The 10510-nt window shown below is 43.6% G+C and overlaps 1 protein-coding gene across 1 annotated transcript; it reads right to left on the reverse strand.

Annotated features, from left to right (window-relative positions):
- Positions 1–2496: 2496 nt before the first annotated feature.
- On the reverse strand, positions 2497–8081 carry cndp1 (carnosine dipeptidase 1). The gene is made up of 12 exons (XM_053881049.1): positions 8018–8081; positions 7637–7744; positions 7290–7433; positions 6532–6694; positions 6102–6190; positions 5554–5751; positions 5357–5441; positions 4952–5112; positions 3615–3779; positions 3394–3535; positions 2851–2998; positions 2497–2775 (listed from the first exon to the last, which is right to left on the reverse strand). The coding sequence occupies exons 2-12, from the start codon at positions 7742–7744 to the stop codon at positions 2697–2699; spliced, it is 1482 nt and encodes a 493-aa protein (XP_053737024.1). The 5' UTR covers positions 8018–8081; the 3' UTR covers positions 2497–2696.
- Positions 8082–10510: the final 2429 nt, after the last annotated feature.

Consider the following 10510-nt stretch of genomic DNA (forward strand, 5'->3'; position numbering starts at 1 on the left):
AAATGGTTGGGGTAAAGGTGAGGTCACAGTTAAAAGATGTCGCTGATAACCCCTAATTTGGTCATGTACTTTACTCATGGTGCCAGGTGAGTGAAGCACAACACCATATTAGGTACCAAATATACCAAGCAACATCGCAAGTAATGTAGTAATGACAGCTGTGGGTTGTCTACATGTTTGTGACTGCAGTTCCTCAGTGGCGAGGAGGAGCTTTGGAGTGAAGTAAACCTAGGGTGAATTCCAATTTCTGCCTGAATGCTCAATCCTCAGCCTTCGCCCATAGCCGTCAAAAGTGTTAAGGACTATGTGTAACTCAGAAATGGGACACCCCTCAGACACCATGGACAACGTACAAATGATCAAAAAACAGGAAACATGTGAGACATGGGTCAGAAAGTTAAAATCATTAGGACTTGTGTTGAACCACTACTAGTCGACCAGGCTTTGAGCCGGGCAGTTTGTGCTGTGGCCACTAAAATGCAGGGATAATTCCATTATGTGGCATAGTTTTGCTTTTGAGAAACATTAATTTGAAGCCTATGTCATCTTCTTTGGATGCTTGTGTCATTGGATACAGAAGCTGAATGTTGCTTTTTTTTGGCGCTATTTGGCCACCAAATATAACCAGTGCATCCCTACTGGGTAGTCTGGGTCTTCCTCATTCCTAAGGTGGGTGCCGGCAAATCTCATAATTGAAGAAGCTGCTCGCTCCTCAAGTCAGCTTCCTAAGAATCGTTGAACATTTTTGAGGTGGAGGACTGAGGCTGAGGATTAAGGAAGGAGTTGGAATTCAGCCCAAATAGCGCTTGAAGGCTGGGCATGTACAAGAGAACTGCGTGTTTTGTTATTTATGTGCTAAAACATGTCCATCTTCATATCAGAAATGCCAACATTGTTATTTTGTGCGACTGCTTGTGCCGGTGCGGCGGGTCAGCTGGTGTTGTGAATCAGGCCGGTGGAGTGTCAAGACGCGGCTTCTTCACAACACCAGCGTTCCTCTGTGTCACTGTCTGCAAGAATGAACCACGTTCAATCTTATGTACTGTACTTATGTACTCGTATTTATGTACTGATCACAAGCCTTATATTACATGTGTTCAATAAAGCTTACATCTGTGGAGCGACAGCCTGCCTTTTGTCTTCCTGTAACAAAACTGAACTGCAAACAAAAAATGCAGAGTGACATTTGGAAGGCAAATGTTTACAGTTAGGATTAAAATATTGAGTGTTCCTCCAGAAGCATAACATTACTGTCCCTGCCAACCCATATAGGTCAACACTTTCAGCATCTTTTCACACAGTTCATTATTTTCAAAGCTCATTGGGGGGTTGCCTAGTGCAGTTCACCTTTCCAACGGTGGTCCAAAGGTCAATGTGGAATAAGTAAAGTGATTAAGAGGAACTTCTGAATGCTTATCACAGAAATGGCACACCGTTTGATGACCACACCTGTCAACTCAACTGTGATAGGACTTAGTTACAGGCCTTTAGTGAAGCTCTTTAATGTGAAATAAAAACAAGCGCGTCACCATCAACTCAACCATTAGAAAGAAAAAATACTATTTTCTTCCTGTTTATACAAAAAAAAAAATCAATAAAATTACACCGTGATGCAGATGATTGTGCTGCTTTGTCATCATAACTGGGTCAAACACCATCGCCATCTTGTGATGTAACCGGAGGTATGATTCTGTAAACAAGCACTGAAACAGAAGAAGTTGTGTGCAATATCGGTGAATAAAGAGGGATATGTCAACGGAGGTTCATGCAAATAAAGGACTTATTTTTATGGGTACCACATGTGGTGGAAGAAATGACTCGTGTATATCAGAGCATTAAGGTTCTGACGCTGCGGGGCTGGTGAGAATTGGACATGGGTCAGCTCCATTACATTGAGTGGTCTTCTAAAAATAAAGACGAAAATGAAGTGACTGGTAGACCCTCCTAAGACCAGCACAATATATATAATGCATGTCGGTAAACCATGGACATAGCAGTCAGTTTCAGAACCTGTTTGAGGCCAACTTTCAGTCCGAAAGATGCAGAGCAGTGCAGAGTACCAACAATGCCAATGGTCGTCCCTCGTACCTTACTGTTTAAACTTGCTTCATCATTTCTGATGACTCTCCTCATCTTTTGGGGAGAACTGGTTAACATGCTCACCTTTAGAACATCCAGCCGCCATGCAAAGGTTTGGCATCTCGTCTCTGATACTGAAGCTTAAGAGCATGTTTACCTGCTCATATTGCATCCACCAGAGCTGACTTTGGTGACGTCATCGAGGCATGTTTCAGATGTTTCTTATTTGGTGTTCTAATTTAAACAGAACCTACTACCTTGATGAACGACGACATTAAATCCATTACACCCTGTGAGCGGCTCATGCAGGATGAGATTCAGCAAGATTCTAACCTGACACCGGGAACCCAACATCGCTGACTCTGGATGATAAGGTTGCTGCTGTTTCCTTGGTTCACCACACAAATTGCACACTACCATGTTCTGCAGATTTTATTTCATCACTTGCTATCGTACATTGTATGAATAAGAATAACACGTTGACACACCTGGCACCCCACCACACCACACAGAAGGCTGAAAAGCTTTTGAATTGGCACGCACCTATCATTTAAAGTTGAGAGTGGATACATGCAAAACAATGAAATTGGTAAGACGAAAAGAAGCCGAGTGAAACATCACACCGTGCTCTCCCTAATCTGGGCCACTTCATTCAGGTAAGCGACAAACAACTTGGTTCCTTCGATGTAGTTGTACCTGGAAGAGAGGGAATCAAGACTCATACTGGTATCTTTCTGGATTATAGAGTGAATATCCATATAAAATAGTCACCTGTTCATTTTCTCATTCTGAGAATGCAGTCCATCATCAAAACCCCCAATCGGTAACATAATGATGCTTTTCCCAGTCACGTCCTGGAAGGTTCTGGCTATGGGGATGGTGCCTCCCTCCCGGATGAAGTCAGGATCCAGGTTGAACACTGGAGGAGAATAATATGTTTCTGTTATGACCAAGACGTGTGAGCCGAGGAACTCTGGAATGTTACCAAGTGGAGGCGTCAATTTAGTGTCACTGAAGATTGAAAGTAGTTTCTTTGTGGCCACTAAATGGCTGTGACTAAAATGATGAAATAAACTCTATGGCCCCGGTTTCAAACAGCCTTTCTATCTCCAGGAGCTTTTTTCTGTCGCACTCTTGACTGTAGTCTGCTGGGGGTCTGTCTCTTGCTGGATGCTCTTCAGTTTTAAACAGGTGTCAATCGATGTGAGAACTGTGTCACTTTTTGACAGATGTCACATGGCACCTTAAGAGTTTCTCATTACCATTATTCGACCAGTCAGTGATCAACTTCATGATGACCATCAAAAATGTTACCTCTCTTGACAGCTGCCTTTCCCGCCTCATACAGTGGATGGTTAGTTTCAGCCAGCCAAGGCTTTGCTCCGATTACCATCGTGACTTTTAGCTTGTTTGGACTCTTTCTCTTTGCAAACACTGAGTGTAGGTAGTCTGTGACCTAGATCAGATGAGACAATGGAAAGAAGGAGGCTGATTTCCTGACTCGTGGATGGAAGCAATCTTTCTGTAGCAATTACCTGCTTCTTGACCTGAGCAGGGTCCATGTTAGGCACCTGTCGAATGGAGAATTTGGCCGTCACCTTCGCTGGAATAACGGTTTTGGTTCCAGGATCGGAGAAAGCGCCCTCAATGCCATGGATTGAAACAGTTGGGTATCGCCACCTATGAGCCAAGAGGTCCACCTGGGATAAAGACATCAGTCAAGAGTCTTACTTTACCTGCCGCCTGCATCTGGGTCCAACCATAAACAGCATGATACACTGCATGACTATATGCAAGACCAGACCTCACAACACGAGGAACATTGTGAAGTCAAGTGATACAGGAAACTAAAGGAATCTAAAGCTAAACATCACAATACATACCAAGAATCTTCGTCTACAGTTTGACTTCTGATCCTGGAAACTGACCTGCCACATGATCCTGAACCTAGCCTGTCAGTCTGTTCTTTGAAACCAACCTTCGATGTCACTTCCTTTGCCTGCTGTATACGATTCCACTGCCTGACTTCTCCCTCTTTCTCCCTTACATGCTCTGGACCATCCTCCTTTCCCTTACCCACCGAACTGTCCGTCATCTCTTTTCCAGGGTTGCCACATCAAACACAATATAAAACCGGACGAGCTGGATAAAAAGCAGGCTCAGTCAAAACCTCAATGGTACTCAGGGTTGGGGTTCACTGGGAATAAAGCCATTTCTTCCAGCCCAAAATGTTCAAGCCCAATTTGACTGAAATGTGCCAGCCTGGATTTTTGCACTCACGTCTCAAACTAGTCTGGCATTGCCCCATTTGTGTTGTTTTGGGACCAAATCAGCACCTCACGACAGATGCACTGCTGCTGTTGCTACATAAATATAGGAGTACAAATGTTTCCCATTTGGCTTGTTTCTTTGTTTTCATATTTATCCAGAAACACATTTCTGTGCAGATTGTTTACAAGTTGAAGCTTGTCATAGTAATAGTTACACACACAAAAAAATGGACTTTGTTCGTTCGCTCTGATATTGATGGGGGTAAAGTTAAAACTGTCAACTGATCACGCACTGAGGGAGATTTTGGTTCAAATTTAGTTTAGGGAACAAATATTAGCTTAAATAAATGACTGTGCTGATTTATACGTGTATTAGCAGCATATTAGCCAGTAATTATCAATAATCAAACGCTGATTAGCATTGTTATGCCTGACTAAATTTAGCATTGACATGGAAACCAATAATTCACCTGAAACAACACCATAATGACTGATTATTAACAGTGAGTCATTTGCTTATAAATAGATAATATATGTTCCCTAATCCAAAATGTAACTGAGATTTTAATGCTAACAATAATTATAACGAAAGAAAGTTTTACCTTGTTGCTGTACATGAGTTGGCTTACGCCAATTTTGTTCTTGTAGTTTTCCATGTCAAACTCTATATCCTGGTACATTTTCCATTCCTCATCAGAGAGGGGCGCGACTGCCTCCCGGATCCCTGGAATCAAGATCTTTCCAGCAGGGCTGATCAAAGTGTCTGAGCAGGGAAAAGACAAACACAAATGCTGTACTGTAGTTGCCATTGCAGCTATAGCACAATGATGTCCTGGACATTAAGAACCATATTTTTCCCCACTGTCAGCCAACCATAAATAACTTCATATTTTTAATTTTGGCTTCAAAGTTGTTCACAATTGTTGTAGACTGAGTACCTGTCATGGACACAGACCTGTTTACTTTTTGACTCTTTGCTTGAAACCGACACCGTGTGAGTGACTCACCAAGTATTCCAATGACATCCGTCATGGGTTCTATCACAGTGCCTCCATAGACCCCAGAGTGCAAGTCCTGCTTAGGGCCTTCAACCTAGGCACAAACCAATCCAGTTTCTGTATGATAGCCTCTACACCATGTAAAGCAGAGGTAACCAACTCTGGAACAGTTTGGCTACACCTGACGTAAAGTGTGGACAAAAAACCTCTGCAAAGAAGTAGCAGTTTCCCCGAGTGCCATAGGTCAGTGCTGGACGCCTGCTCAGCCAGCCACAGTCTGAAATAATGATGTAATCCACGTCAGAGAAGAAGGTGTCTCTCTGAGCGAAGATCATGGCATCCAGCCCATTGGAGCCGGTCTCTTCCATGCCCTCAATGACGAATTTCACGTTAACAGGCAGGTCCTGAGACACACACACACACACACACACACAATGTCATTCAAACTCCGATGATGGTTGGCGCTTTTTAACTCAACATCATTGTGTTTCTTTAGTAACAGTATAAATATGAATCTTAAAAATGTAATTTGCAAATGTTTTACTGCAGGGAGACAAACCCTTATCAGCCAACAGCCAAAAATCAACACACAACATTGGTCAGTGATGATGCCTCAACTAATACACAGCAAATTAACATAAAATATCCCAACAGCAGTTCCAATTTTTCATACATATGATTTGCCGTCAGCAATCGATCTATCTCCATAAAACTACTGAGGGGTATGAGTTCATGACTGCTGATGATCACGAACCATGTTGAGTTTCTGGTATGCCTCCACAGCATGGATCCATGCTAAGACAGGAGCTTTGTTGTCCGACGCTCCTCTTCCATACAAGCTCCCTGGAAGACGAGGTGTTTTACGTACATTAACAAGCTGCAATCCATATTACAATGACAATATTTATTACCTTTTCTGAAAACTCTCTCTCTGCTCTTTGCTTTCTCTTAGCTATGTAACATTTTTCCATAGTTTATTTAGTTCATAAGTTTATTTCATTCATGGTGAATCAAATAACAAATAATTTGGTGTGTTCTGCCAGCAAATAAAAAAATTTACATTAACATTTTTTGCATTCAGGTCGGCAACTGAAATTCTGTGCACTTTTGACTGTGATTTCTCATTCATGATGAGCGCTTCATGCGTTCACACAAGGATGAAATTTTGTCCTCAGTAGTATTACCATTGATTTCGGTCAGATTATAAGGATCAGTGAGCCAACCGTCCTCCAGCTTTGCGGGCTGCACATCCACATGGCCGTAGACACACACTGTGTGCTTGTTGGAGTCATTTCCAAACTGAGCTGTGACAACTTTAGGTAGTGCGATTGTTTGACCATCGGGGAGCTGTAAAAGTACAGTAGAGTCACTGTCACTGTGGCGGTCGAGACAATACTATGCAGATCAACGCTCAACTTCCTCAGTTTCTGAAGGTTGGTGTGAAGTGACAAACATTCAGTGGTTTGTGCTTTTTAAAGGTGTTGGCCGAGTCAAGACTAACAGACTTAAGTCCTCAACGTATTGGTCTTGGATTCAGTATGCTCTGGTTAGGGTCTTGACACGCACTCTGGTTGGTGGTCTCCACTGCAGCACTATTTAAAGGCATGAGCACATACTGTACAAAGGTACGGAGTCCTGCTTGGCCCTTCATACTGTAGTATCTCCGAGATTCGATGAAGGAGTGAGTGCACATGCACACTAGGCAACACCAAGCACAGCACACTTGAGGCGCTACTTATTTTAGTTAGCCTCAAGACAGTGGGTCCAAATGATAAGAAATTAGGTACAACTTTGAAAATGAGTCTTTCTGGCATGTGACAGTGATGAGCATGAAACCACAGGAATCATAAGATCACTGCACATGCAAGGTATAATGCATACTACACACCAACATTCCACCTCTTTTTGTGATGTTAGGTATGTTTGTGGTATACATACTGACCTCCTGCTCTCCAATGTCTACCATTTCCACGTTTCCCCTCATCAACCGAAGTTTCTCAGCAACCACCTCCATCATGTGGTGCAGTAGTGGTCGCTTCAGCACATTGCTGGAGTCACTCTCGATGGCGACCCACTCACGGAGAGACTGAAATGAGCACATGATAATTGTAGCATAAAAGTAGTGTTTGCAGCTTGTGTTACCCACAGTCCAATTGCCATAAACAGCGCATGAAAGAGCCAGCATTTAATGACAATCTTTTGATGAACAGTGGAAAGCATAGTGTTGTCTTGCAAAAACACTCCCCAATATTCCACAATAAAAATTAAGGAAGAAAACATGTTATGCACCTCTACGTATCGCTCCTTTTGGCTCTCGACATATTGAGCCAACTCACTGTACTGGAAGGCGTTGGCACCAGGAATCAGCAGGACGAACAGCAGCACAAAGACTCTCATCTGGTGGAGAAGAATTCATTGTTGATAATTAATAAAACTACTTTCTGGGTAGGCATCCACTCCAGATGCAGTCTGAAGAAGTGTTCAATCAAACTACAGAGAAAGAACTTTTTGTCTCTGTGCGTGCACATTGCATTCTCTCTCCATAGCCAGTAGCAAAAAAATAGCAATCAAGATGATTTTCCAAGCCTTTCTCTAAGCGGAAAAAGCAGCCAAACTTTATGTTTTCAAAATGTAAATCCGCTCTTTTCAAGTATAAAGGAATGGTCAGACCTTGATGGTTCCCTGCTGGACGTCAGTGTGTCCTTCTCTTTCAGCAGATGGACTCTGCACTGTGTTGCTGTCAGGCATTTATACACCCCCTTCCCTCACATCTGTCCCCTACTGGGTGCACCGGGGTCACATGTTTGCTCAGAGTCCAGCTACAAATGAGAAACTTCATGCTGACAGGCACAAATTAAACCTAATCTATGGATCCTGTGCCAAAAGCGCGCAGTGCGTGTGCTGGAGCAGACTTATTTGTTCCATATTAGTCAGGTATCACGGCGCGAGGCACTTCACAAGCAATCCCGACTGACGTGCTGCCGCTGTGTAACCCTGCCTGCTTGTAATCCCTTCACATTCTCGTGTGCATTGATTAAATTGTCAACCCCCCCACTGTCCCTGTCGTATGCTTGCACTCAGTCTGACCATAACTGAAGCACTCAACGGAACAGACAGCTAAAACTATTGGCCATAAACCATCACGTGCAGCCGTTACAGCAGCGCCACTGGACCGAGTAATAAAAAAGGGCTTAAAATTCACCCCTTGATGTGTCACCCCGGTTGAATACAGATTCATTCAGTCTCAAGAAGTACTCATTCAACCTGTTTTTGACCATCATATCTGTAAAAACTAGTAGGGCTGGACAATCCCAGAAAATATGAAAATGCTCAGACGACCCATTACCATATCCTCTCCAACAAAAAAATGTGTTGTTGCCATAATGAGATTTTTGGACTGGTGTAATAAAATATCTGGAAACACATTTCTAATTATTTGAACAGATTAAGGCCCATTTCTCATCTGTAACTGACCCTTCACCTTCTCATTTATCCTCAATATAATCACTAGAATGTTTTTTAACTCCTATTTGTGCTATATAACGATTTTATTTCTAACCTCTCTAGAACTGTATGTCTTGTTTTTTGTGACTGTTGCATCTGTAAATATCTATAAAAATCATCCTTCTCCAATCCATATTTTTCTTTGTATGTATCGAGTCCAGTGCAGACAGCAGTGATCCCTTTTTCTTCCCAGATTTTAAGTTTCTTACCTACTTTTCTTGGGATGAATTCTGTGTCTGTATGCTATTATTACTTAGATAAGGATTAGGATTGGAGTTCTTCTTCTATCAAGTCCTCTTCAAAGAAACCCAGGATCACAAGACTGAATTACTACAGGCCTGTGGCACTGACGTCTGCAGTCACGAAGTCCTTTGAGCACCTGGTTCTGTCCCACCTGAAATCCATCACTGCTCCCCTCCTGGACTCAATGCAGTTTGCCTACAGAGCCACCAGATCTGTGGACGATGCAGTAAACCAGGCCCTTCATTTAATTCTGGAGCACCTGGACTCCCCAGGACCCTATGCCAGGATCCTGTTTGTGGACTTCAGCTTTGCTTTAAACACAATTCTTCCAGCTCTGCTTGAAGACTGTCTCACTCACAGAGTGTTTTTGTGACCCTTTTGTTACTTGAAGTATCCCTTGCAGGTTTCGCACTGCAGGTTCTGTCTCGGGTGGCCTGAGTCCGATTCGCCCCTCGCACATCTGCGTATCAGGCGATGTCCCTTTTTTCTCCTTAGCTGGTGGCGCTCTGCACAAAATAGCTGGTATGTGACCCACGGCGAAGCACGTCTCAAGGAAGTTGTCATCAGCTGCGCAACAACCTATTTACCACCAACGGCTTGACCACCTTATTTCTATGTCAATTTCTAGCACTACGAGTTGCCCTCACCTCAGATATTAACTGATGATGGAGCTCTGCCACAATTGTTACAGAATGTGGCGTTTCACAGCCAAAACTAAACACATTCAACATTGGATGTCTGGGTCAGTTCCTGGACGAGTGGCAGACTGTGGTGGTGGTTCCCCTATTTTAAAAGGGGGACCAAAGAGTGTGTTTCAACTACGAAGGAATCACACTCCTCAGCCTCCCTGGTAAGGTCTACTTAAAGGTGCTGCAGAGGAGGGTTCGAGGTGTTGAACCTTGGATTCAAGAGGAGCAATGCGGCTTCCGACCTGGCCATGGAACTACGGACCAATTGTTTACTCTCTCAACAGTTCTCGAGGGTGCCTGGGAATATGACCTGCCAGTCCACATGTGCTTTGTGAACTGGGAGAAATCATATGACCGGATGCCCAGGAGCAAGTTGTCGGAGGCGCTTCAGGAGTATGAGGTGCGAGGCTGCCTACTGAGGGCCATTCGATCTCTGTATTCCAGGAGCAGGATTTGTGTCTGGATCCTTGGCTGCAAGTTGAATGTGAGGGTGAGGGTTGGTCTCTGCCAGGGTTGTGCTTTGTCTCTAATCCTGTTTTTGGTTTACATGGACAGGATTTCAAGGCGCAGCTCTGGTAGGGAGGGTGTGCGGATTGGTGGCCTGAGGATCCACTCGCTTCTATTTGCAGATAATTTGGTTCTTATGGCTTCATCACGGCGCAACCTTCAACTCTCGCTGGATTGGTTAGCATCTGAGTGTCAAGCGGCTGGGATGAGGATCAGCACC

Source organism: Synchiropus splendidus, chromosome 12, assembly GCF_027744825.2.
Source record: "Synchiropus splendidus isolate RoL2022-P1 chromosome 12, RoL_Sspl_1.0, whole genome shotgun sequence".
NCBI lineage: Eukaryota > Metazoa > Chordata > Actinopteri > Syngnathiformes > Callionymidae > Synchiropus > Synchiropus splendidus.

Excerpts from the sequence above, each read along its gene's own strand:
- cndp1 (XM_053881049.1), bottom strand. The coding sequence starts at position 7,744 with ATGAGAGTCTTTGTGCTGCTGTTCGTCCTGCTGATTCCTGGTGCCAAC. Across the intron at positions 7,434-7,636 it reads AAAAGGAGCGATACGTAGAG|TCTCTCCGTGAGTGGGTCGC; the intron begins GTGCATAACATG and ends TGCTCATTTCAG. Across the intron at positions 5,752-6,101 it reads CATACCAGAAACTCAACATG|GACCTGCCTGTTAACGTGAA; the intron begins GTTCGTGATCAT and ends TGTGTGTCTCAG.